General features: G+C 39.2%; 1 protein-coding gene across 2 annotated transcripts in view; it reads right to left on the bottom strand.

Moving 5' to 3' along the window:
- Window positions 1-525: 525 nt before the first annotated feature.
- Window positions 526-11,088, bottom strand: part of TRPA1 (transient receptor potential cation channel subfamily A member 1) — a 72,345-nt gene continuing 61,782 nt past the window's right edge. For both annotated transcript variants that reach the window (XM_054016625.1, XM_054016626.1), the window contains 6 exons: window positions 10,500-10,629; window positions 9,179-9,361; window positions 7,817-7,885; window positions 3,856-3,966; window positions 3,154-3,251; window positions 526-1,747 (listed from right to left, as the gene is read on the bottom strand). In XM_054016625.1, the coding sequence (XP_053872600.1) occupies window positions 1,549-1,747; window positions 3,154-3,251; window positions 3,856-3,966; window positions 7,817-7,885; window positions 9,179-9,361; window positions 10,500-10,629 (790 nt within the window). In that variant the 3' untranslated portion in view covers window positions 526-1,548. The remainder of the gene's footprint in view (window positions 1,748-3,153; window positions 3,252-3,855; window positions 3,967-7,816; window positions 7,886-9,178; window positions 9,362-10,499; window positions 10,630-11,088) is intronic.

Raw genomic sequence — 11,088 nt, 5'->3', positions numbered from 1 at the left:
TAAGAGTCACCACGGAAGGGCAGAGGCACAGTGGCCCTCCCGAGCCTTCCTGTTCTCCCATAGGAATCCAGGAATCTTCAGCAATCCAGCAGCTGACTGCACTTCACCTTTGGTAGTCCCAGCAGAATAGCTGTGAGAACAGAGAGAACCTGTTTCTTTCCCTGTTCTCATTCAACAGTAGCGTCAGGGAGTATGAAGATGAGCAGATACTAACTAGCTCCAGCTCTGGACTATAGCCAGTTTTGAGTTAGAGATGTTGAGTGAGGTGATATCCTCACTGAAATCATAGTGTGATTTTATCTATGCTACCTCACTCTAGGCAGTTTTAAAGCACAAATGCCATTAATTTGCATTGAGGCACCCTGCCTTTTGTGTGGATTAGTGAGGTTCCACATTGTATGACATCATTCCCAGTACTTAGTTTACCATTACCTGAATAATAAGGTATTCTTTAGAGACTGAGTAAAATGATGTGCAAAGGCTAAAAGTAAAATATGTCTGAATACAAAGGCAGAGCACTAATGGTGACAACCAAATACAGACATAAGCAGTTTATTGTTACCATTTCTGAAACTGAAAATACAGTACAGCATTTCAACTGTACAGTTTAATTCACGTTTATGGTATACCTACATGTATATTACTGTATTCCACATAATGCATTTTATATTCTGTGAATAAATAACAGGACCCAAAGTGCAGATTAAGCTAACAAGATGAGCTGTGATGGTAGAACCAAGAGAAAAGGAATGTCTACTATGCAGCTGGGACCATGCTTCCCAGCCCAGGTAAACACATACAGGCTAGCTCTGTGAGGCTTAGGCTAGGTATCCAGTGGGTTGAGCAGGTTTGGACTCAGTTGGCCATCCTGAACCACCACTCATGGTGCCACGGCCACACTGCTAATTCTAGCACACTAGCTGGAGCAGCAGTAGTGTGTGTCTGTTCACCTGTGCTGGAAAGCACCATGACAGTTTCAGTGTAGACAAACCTTAAACGTACTATGTACAAGGGACAATAGTTCAAAGTGACTGACAGAATTAAATTCTGCATTCTGCTATTTGTATTTTAGGCTGTACTCATCTGATGGCAGAATCTGGCCTTTCAGTTGCACAATAGGTTCACAATCTTATATTTATTTTGTACCTTTCAGGGCCTGATCCTGCAGTCCTTACTCAGTCAAAACTCCCAATGAAATCAGTCTGGCTCAGTTTCTTGTTTTACATTAAATGATTTTTTACATAAAGTGATTCCTTTACCCATCTGTCCCAAAAAGTCAGGTTATTATAGGAATTAGTATACTTTGAATGCATCAAAAAAGATGTTCATAACAGCAAAACAGGTCAGTAAATACAGAGCTAAGAGGTTTATTGTATTTCTTGTAAACCCTATCTGGGAACCTGTTCTATACTTGTGTACATGATGTGAGTACCATTAACATTACACATGAGCATAGGAGCGGAGAACCTAAAGTGAAGCAATTTTACAGGTAATATATGATGTGATATTCATGTTCAGAAAGAGTTGTTGTTTTCAGCTGTGCTAGAGCTAGGGGCATTTTGATTTTACAGCTTTTAACACAGTATCCCATTTACTGTTCATGTGTTCTAATTGCTGTTTCCTAAACCTATGCTGAAATAAATCATTACTGTCTTCATCATCAGCCTCTGATACGATCTCCATTTTTTGTATGATCAGTTTAATGAGCTCATGCTGTTTTTCCAAGAGCGTTGACATATCCTTAAGCCTAAAACAAAAGAAGTATATACACAGAGTAAATTTTATAATGTAGTTTTACAGCAGATTTCATAGAATCATAAACATTAAAGATGCAAAAGACCTATTAGATCATCAAGTTCACTCCTCTGCCAAGAAAAAAAAGTTCCCTAGAGTATATTTAATATCTCATGCCATGGTGCTTCCCCCATTTCAGGAATATTGGGTTGGAAAATGAGCTGCATGGTCCTTGAGAAAAGTGATATATAACTGTACATTTTAAATATAAGAGCAGAGATCTGTCCTATCCTGAAGCAGAATTATCACTTGCAGGGCATGATCCTGCAAAGCCCTTTCTATCCACAATAGTTACTCATTTGTGTAGTCCCACCAAGGTAAAAAAGACCAGATTTTTAAAGGTATTTAGGTGCCTAAAGAGGCAGATTGGTGTCTAGAGGATTTTTAAAAGTGCTTTGGCACCTGCCTAACTAAATCTGGCCCAAAGGGATTACTGAGGATTTAGTATTAGCCCTATAGAATGCAATTTGACATATACGTCTTTTTGTTATATTTTACAAAAGCAATTAATTACAAAAATGGAATCCATCTCCAGAAACTGTCTCCCAGGGGTTACTGAATGAGTGTTTTGAAAACTCCAGTGGTGGTCCAATGGTAGAACAGTGATACTCAGACAGAGGCTCGGGAACTGCAAGGGGATCTTTAATGTGTTTCCTGTGGCTCTTTGCGGCACATGATATTAAAATACTGGGAGATTTAATTATTAACCAATCTGGATCCTTTTACTAAATTATTAACCAATTCTAGAATACTTGGTCAGTCATTTTGCTGTGAGAATTAAAATATATATATATATATATACACACAGCAAAATGACTGATCAAGTATATAGTAATTGAAACAATGAATTCACACTACTGTAACTCTTTTGGGTAATGTTGATCATGAATTTGGCTCCTGAACCACTGAGATCTGTCACTGGCCTAGAACATGGAAGACCTGCGTTCAAGTCCCTGCTCTGTCACAGATGTCCTCTGTGATCTTTGGCAAGTCATTTAGGTCCACATTTTTTTAATGAAATTTAGGCTCCTAAATCAGTTAGGGGTTACAACGCTGAATGCAGCAATGCCTAAATATCTTTTAAAATCTTGACCTTAGTGTCTCTGTGCCATAGTTCTCCATCTGTAAAATGAGGACAATAAGACTTCACTACCTCACAAGGCTGTTGTGCATCTAATACATTAAATATTGTGAAATATTCAGATAGTACGTGATGAGGGCCATCTGAGTACCTTAGATAGTGTTGTACTCATAAAGTGAAATTAAATGTAAGTGCTATGACATTGGCATTAACTGAAAATATATTTGCAATGCTGATTCTGCTTATTAGTGCAGAAATAAAATAACAAAAATAAATACCTGTATTTCTGTTTCAAAATTTCCAGTTCTAAAGTTGTATCAGCACTCTGAGCATCTGTGACAGAGTCTTCATAACCAAAGCAATAGTTGAACACGCTCTAAACAGGAAATTGTTTAGACATTACAATTCAGACATTACAGTTATACACAAAACCCTAGAGAGATAAATGCAGCAATTTCTCCTCCCCAGAGTGAAAGTTGCAGCTTCTATCATAAAGCTATATTTTAGCACCCTTATAACTTTGGCTTAGAAAATGTATTTGGCCTGAAAACAGCTAGTTTCACTTTGCCAGCAAAATAACATGTTCCCTCAAAGTTGGAAAAAAATATTCTGTGCTGCAGGTCATTAAACTATTACCCTTGTATGAATTATATTAGTTTATCTCATATTTCGTCTTTCTCTGCCAAGCTTCCCACATGGTTACACTTCCTTGAAAACTCATGACCAACTATAGTTGCTTAATCACAACTTAGTTTCTTCAAAGTTATGTTATTTTTGTTGTGGATAGTTTGAGGCCTAATCCTGTGCCCAGTGATGTCAATGGAAGATTTTGCCATTAACTTTAATGAGGACAACATTGTATCCTCTGGTCCCAATCCTGCACACAGCAACATTAATGACAACATTCCTATTGACTTCAGTCCATGAAAAAAGAGCCCCAAGTGTGTGTCAACATTTTACTCTAGGATACATCAACTTACCATAAATCCACAGTATCTTGGCCTATTAGGATACACGGTGATTGATTCCTGGTCCACCCGACTTAGGAACCAATATGGCAGCTTCTTCTCTAAATTTGTGTGAAGATTAACCTAAACATATTTTTGCATTTAGAGTAGTAATTAACATAGCATAACACAATTCTCTTTAGATCAAAATACATGATTCGGATGATGTAAATGTCCTACTCATTTTGGTAATAGGTTTAAAAAAAAAAAAAAACATTTGCTTCATTGTTTTGAAATTTAGACCTTCATCCAATGTATAATATGTAAAGCTGGTTGTTATGGCCAAAAAGAGGAAAAGTCATGTGTTAGTCATAGCAAAATAATGCAAATGTAAAATATTTATAGAGAAAGAACACAAAAAGTCACTGGAGACACTTCTTTAGTGGATGCTGGGTGGGCAGGGAAACATCTGGAGTCCAGCATAGTTTGTAAATCTCAGTCTCAGAGCTCAGGATGGATGGCTTTGTGCTTAAGGCCGTGGATGCAGACTTCAGAGACTTGGATCTCTTGCTCTACCACAGACATAATGTGTGACCCTGGCCAGTCACTTACTGTTTCTGTGCCTCAGCTCTCCATCAGCAGAATAGGAATACTAGTAATTCCCTGCTTTTTATTGATGTATTGTAAGAGGCTCTCAGATACTCTGCTGATGAGGGCTATGTAAGCAGCTAAGATAGAGAGACTGGTATTGAGGGTTTCAGTGGATTCAGGGAGGATCGTGCAGTTGTCAAAAGATTAGATCAGAGAGGATTTCCATCTCTTGAAGAGGCTGGGTTTGCAGGACTATTAATAGGATTAGTAATAACAGGTATTAGGAGAGATTCTGCAATAGGATGGTGATTGGGTACTTGACACAGTGGTAGGATCTGAGACCATTCAGCAGTTGGAGTGGGTATTATGATGCCCTGACATGCAGGGGGCATGGGCCTATGGTAGGGCTGCTGTAGAGTAGCCTAAGCTGCCTTGTATAAAACTGGTACCAGTAGGAATTCTCCCCTGGCTTAATTCAGGGCTCCCCTGGGCCTTTTTATACTGTTGCTGCTGCGTGATGAATCCCTCTGTGATGGGGTGTACAAACTCCATCCTGTGCCTGCAGGAGTTAACAGACAATACTGGACCCAGGTAGCCTGCCTGCAGCGCATGCTCCAGCTTGAGAGGAAGCTTAAAAGGGAGCCACTCAGCTCAGAAGGGAAGAGGCTGGGAAGAAGACAGACCTACCCTGAGGGCTCCTGAACAAAGGCACTGAAAAAGCCTCTCTGTGAGGAAGAGGACTACCTGCTGAGGCCAACTAGGGCTGAAGGTTTAGTTGTCTTTTCTTTTGCTATCTTATATTTAACTTGGAGACCTTGGGCGAGACGGATGGCAGGAAGTGACCCAGGGAGGCAAGCTCTAGGGCACTCTAAATTGTCCAACACTTTATAGGGCCCTGGGTCAGAGCCTGGTGCAGTGGGAGGGCCCAGGATCCCCTGCCAACTGCTCTTGTTGCAGGAGGGCATAAACCTCATTCCCTTCCCCCACTCCCCCAAGTAAGGAGAGACTAAAGATGTTGAAAATCCTGAGGCGAGGATAAGCCACATACAAGAGATAGGAACTGGATGGAAAGTCCTTGCTGCTGGGAGGTGAGAGACTGGAAACTGGGTCCTGGCCCTTTGAGGACTCTACTACACCCTCCCATCCATTTAAACTATTAAGGAAATACTGAACATGTATACTTATTTCTTTAAACATGAAATACTATATCAGCTCATTTCAGTTATTCATAGCATTGGTATTTCATGTTTTTGTCAAACATGGAAAAGGTCACATAGGTCATTTGAAGTTTCAAAACACAGATATTTGAGTTTTCTGATAACCAACTGTGCTCTACACATCACTAGGTGACTTCTAATGACCATGCCTGGGGAATAGCATTCGACGCATCTGACGCCCCATCCTTCAGTTTTTCGTCCGTGGTCTCACTCTCTTTGGAGTCAGATTACTCCTTATCTTCTCTTTCCTGGTTCTGGATTTACCACTGGAGCCTACTCGACTCCCATGGCTACTTCACCCCTCCTGGCCTCTTACCAGACTTCTTACTCCAGTACAGGATGCCAGGGCTTGCTCTCCCAGTGGACTTCCTCTTTGTTTCTGGAGGCCGCCTTCCTCCCAGGGAACAACTGCAGATTCCTTCCTCTGCAGCCCTCTTCTGCTTTCAGCCTCTTGGTTTTATAGTGCTGGCCCTGCCCTTCCCCATCTGGGCTTCACTCTCAATTAACCTTGGCCCTCCTTTTTTCAGATGCAAAGTGAATTAATTGGCCTCTTAGACCCTCGTTATCCCTATCAGAGCTGGTGTGGGGTGAAAACCCCATCACACCAACCAATAAATAAATAAGTGCAAAACATGCATTTCTTCTTCAAGAACTGCCTCTGTATTCCATCCCAAACCCCTGCTTTCAGTCATTTGTATCTCTAGCAAAAGAAATTCCTTTTGGGATGAAATTTCTCATGCCGTAAGCTAAAAACAAATTTTTAAAATAAGTTTGAACATAGTCAGTTCAGCTAATTGTGAATTTTGTGAGCATCAAAAGAAAAGGTTACTCACCAGTAAGTGTAGTTCTTTGAGTGTATTGCCTCTGCACACTTCTGGGATATATGCTGCAACACTGTGAAGCTCTGGGAACTTTCTAGAAAGCAGTGCAAACCAGGGCCACATGTGCACCCCCTCTTGACAGTGAGTTCCTGAATGTTCAAAGCTGAAACTACAAAACAGCTGTACACTCCCAATCACCTCAGTTCCTTCCACCAAACTTTGGAGCTCTAGAGAAGTAGAACTCCAAGGTAGTGTGAGGCTGCAGAAGCAATACATTCTAAGACAATTGCATAGTCTTCATGTTTCCACTTGTGGAAGTCTAGTGATCATACAACCTACAAGTAGGTGGGCTGAGTTCTAAATAAATGTGTGTACAGAACTCCAAGCAGCAGACCTGCAGATTTCTTAAGTGAAAACATTACAAAGTCATGTCACCTAAGCTGCCTTACTCCAGTAAGCAAGCCCCAAGTCCTAGATTTTTAAAGGATTTTAGGCACCTAAAGATGCAGATAGGTACACAGTGAGGTTTCCAGAAGTGCATAAATGAGTTAACTATCAGAGGGGTAGCCGTGTTAGTCTGGATCTGTAAAAAGCAACAAAGAGTCCTGTTAGACTAACAGATGTATTGGAACATAAGCTTTCGTGGGTGAATACCCACCTCGGGGTCTGACAAAGTGGGCATTCACCCACGAAAGCTTATGCTCTAATACATCTGTTAGTCTATAAGGTGCCACAGGACTCTTTGTTGATAAATGAATTAGGTGCTCATGTACTTTTGAAAACCTCACCAACTGCATCTTTAGGCACCTAAATACCTTTGAATTAAGTCCCTTAATTACTGTCATTGGCTACCATATAATATGTCTCAATACATAGCCTCTGCCCAACTGAGTGAGCCTCTGATATGTTGCAGGGGATCTGGTGTCCTTCACATTTTCATGAATCTTGATTATTTTTAGGTTAAATAGATTCTCCCCTTCAAAGGGAAAGCAATAAATCCCCCAAATGACACATACTACTTTTGGCTTTCATGCTCACATAAATAATTACATTGGCTGAATTGACTGTTCAAACTTACTTGAACAATTTATTTTTAGCTAAAAGCATGAAAAATTTCATCCTATAAGGAACTTTTGTATAGTTATACAAATGACCAAAAGCTGGGATTTAGGATGGAATGCACTTGTCAACCTACCTAGCTTACAGAGATGTTGGAATATAATTTTACCATAGTGATAAAAATGATCCTAAAAATGACACTACAGACCAATAATATTAATGCTAAATAAACCAGTTCTTTCAAGGTGATGTTGAAGCAATTATAGCTGCTACTTACACCCTACAAACCGAACATACACTACGAACCTGCATTGCAATCCTTTTCAGTGCCGCATATTTTTGCACCTCAGCAATGTCTCCAACAGCCAAACCAATCTAAAAATACAACATAGAATCAAACAAGTATTTTTAATTACCTGATATTTTACATTGGGTGGTTTAAATTATATTCCTCACTGGTATTACGATCTGAAAAGCCTTTTGCTAAATCATATTGTATCAGCAGAACACTTCCCCACTAAACACAGAAGATTTGTCCATACTTAAAATCCATAATCAAGAAAGTTAATTGTTTGTTTAATGCTATTTTCATTTTCTTAGCAAATTATATTTGCTTATCACTGATGCTCTTTTTAACTACTTCTAAGAACTGTTCAAAAACGAATACACTTTCTTTAAGGCCCTTTATTGCTTTCATTGACTTCAATTGAAGCAGGATCAGGCCAACATCCTGTAAAGTAAAAATCTTTGTATCATTTCTTATCAAACATGTTGTTTAATGGGGCATAGGCAAAGATGATACATTAAATATTTTCTCTCGCGCGCTCTCTTTGCTACAGTTCCAGTCTGCTTATTCTTTTTATTTACATCAGTCCTACCATTTAGTGTTCAACAATACTTCCGGTGGGATAAGTAGTTCATTTATTTAATACAACCCACTGAGATTTGCTTAAGCAATTTGTTTAAATATGACTCTAAGAACATCAAGCTGTAAATTACTACAGTTAGGACTAGATATTGGCTTTTATGCCCTGGATGGGGTCACTCTGAAGCCACATTAGTTCAGGAGGAGCACTGGAGAAACTATGCCTCAGACAGGCACAGTCTCTGCTCGGGCTTGTCCATGGACATGGGTAGGGGGCACAAACTGGCTGGTACAAGGCTGCTCTCCATGGTGTGCCACCCTGCCTCTGTCAGCTGGTGTGGGGCCATGATCTTGCTTCCTTCCTTGTCCCTTTTTGGGTTCATTGCTTCCTAAGGAAGGGGGAGGAACCGGTAGTCTCTAGACTCCATGGAGCATAGGGGCTAGTAGTGAGGAAGAGCAACATAAGGGGCTGGCTTCTTGCATGGCCACCTTATACTTTGCAGTTGCACAAGGCCCATCACAATCTGGCTCTAAATACATAAATACTCAAACTTGTTCTGCAAAAATGACAGAAAAACACTTGTTTTAGGTAGTAAAACGAAGGAAGATTGGAGAAAAGAGAACCAGAGAAAGGCAAAAGGAAACACCTCAATGTGTTCTTAAAAAAAAAAGTCATGTTACTAACTAATGAACAAAGTTTGCTGCAAATCAGCGTGCACATACACAAAGTATCCTATCCAATAATGATGTGTATACACAGCTATTTTCCCAAATCTCCATATTTTACTATATGAAATACTTACCAGCAAGTTCATAAGAAGAATTGGAATAAGCAAGGTGAAGACGATGAGAACTGCATAACTCAAGAACGGATAGGGCAAATTATCACTTAGCAGTGGATCAAGGAAAGCCTCATGATAATTAATATCTCCCAGCATCATAGCAAATGTCTGCATTACAGAAAGGAGCGGAGTCTTGTAATGTTGCTGAAAAAAGAAATAATGCAGGCAATGTAAACAGGCACATTTTTAAAATCTGTAATGTCACCTCTTTTTTTTTTTTTTCAGATTCTCAATTCATGAATATTGGTTGTGGTGTATTTAAAACTTGCACATAGATCTGTAAAATTTACAAATACAAGATAGAGTGGGCCAGATCTTCTGCTGGTGTAAACTGGTGCAACTCCATTGACTATTCAGCCTTGCAAAAACTATTATCCTAAATACCATACCGAAAGATTCAAACTGGAGCGATGCACTTCTGGAGTGAATTAATTTCTGACTAGAGAGAAATGAGGGGACACAGAATCAGGATATTCTCTCCTATTCTATTTTTATTTACAATGTTCACATAGGGACAAATTGGGCTCCCATCTGTGCTAGTGTAAAAGGACTTCTGACAGTTGAACTTGAGAGTTTCTCTGCTGCACATGGCACTAAGTTCAAATACCTTACAGAAGTCTAAGTACATTATATCAACACATACCCCTTTATCAACCAAACATAATCTCATACAAAAATGATTTCAAGTTCCTTTAACAAGACCCATAGTATTTTCCATACAACCTGGTTGACTGGTATTAATCATGTTATCATTCTTCAATTCTTAATTGACTGAGTCAAGTGTCAGCCTTTCCATTATTTTACCTGAGATCAATGTCAAGGTACAATTATCTAGATACAATAACCTAGGTTATCTATGGTTTTTTTCCTTTTTTAATACTGACACCTGTTAGTACCCTTCCAGTCCTCTGGAACTTCCCCAGCATTCCAACATATATTAAAAAATTAATATCAACAGTCCAGAGAACTTCTTGTCCAATTTTTTTTTCATCTTGGGGAAGATCTGTGCAAGAAGGGCTCCAACAACACTGGGGTTATTATGGGGCAATTTATCCTTCTATATTTTCTTTTATAGGGAAAAACAACAGTAGCACTTTTGGATCGGTTTCTGAATTATTATAAATATGTTATTTTTTCAAAGATAGAAATTATTTTCCCCTACATTATAAATTGTCCTAATTTTAAAGTACCTCATCAATTGTACCTTCAAATATCTGAATTCAGGAAACATACAAACAGTATTATTAACAATGACAACAAATAACTATGCCATTAATCTAACCTGTGAACACAGAAGGACAAAGAAGCTGAGTCCAAAGGCCAATATCAGGAAAAAGAACACAACAGCAATCCGAATCAAAGTCCTCAGAATTTCCCAGAACATTACAATGTAGATTCCATAGTTTTCAAATCTAAGGAAATGTTTGTAGGTAAAAATTAACCACCATCAAATACTATAACAGGTTACTTTTCGTGCCATATCTATAAAGCAGAGCACAATCCTAATACATGCAGCCCAGTTGACATTTTGCTTCTAGGAAAGATTTTTAAATGGTCAGTACATTTTTCTAATTTCATGCACGCAAAAGTGGAAAAAGTCCAGTTTGTCACAAGTTTAGAACAGGGGTTCTCAGATTTTTTAATATGGTGGATCACATTTTAATTGAAAGATGATTGTCTCATGGCTGGCTTCTCTCCCATTCATGATCCCATCTCCTCTTCCATCTAAGAATGCCTAATCCCCCATATCATGTACAGCAACTGATTACAGGAAAAGTAATATTAGAAACCCAGTCCATCTTTATAGCTGTCTTTTAATGTGACTTACCCACTAGAAACCAGGAGAGCCGGTACCATGAGATAAGCCAGCT

Source organism: Malaclemys terrapin, chromosome 2 (assembly GCF_027887155.1).
Source record: "Malaclemys terrapin pileata isolate rMalTer1 chromosome 2, rMalTer1.hap1, whole genome shotgun sequence".
In the NCBI taxonomy this organism is placed as follows: domain Eukaryota; kingdom Metazoa; phylum Chordata; order Testudines; family Emydidae; genus Malaclemys; species Malaclemys terrapin.
Note: the sequence above shows the minus strand (reverse complement) of the source record. Positions and strands in the feature narration are given on the sequence as shown.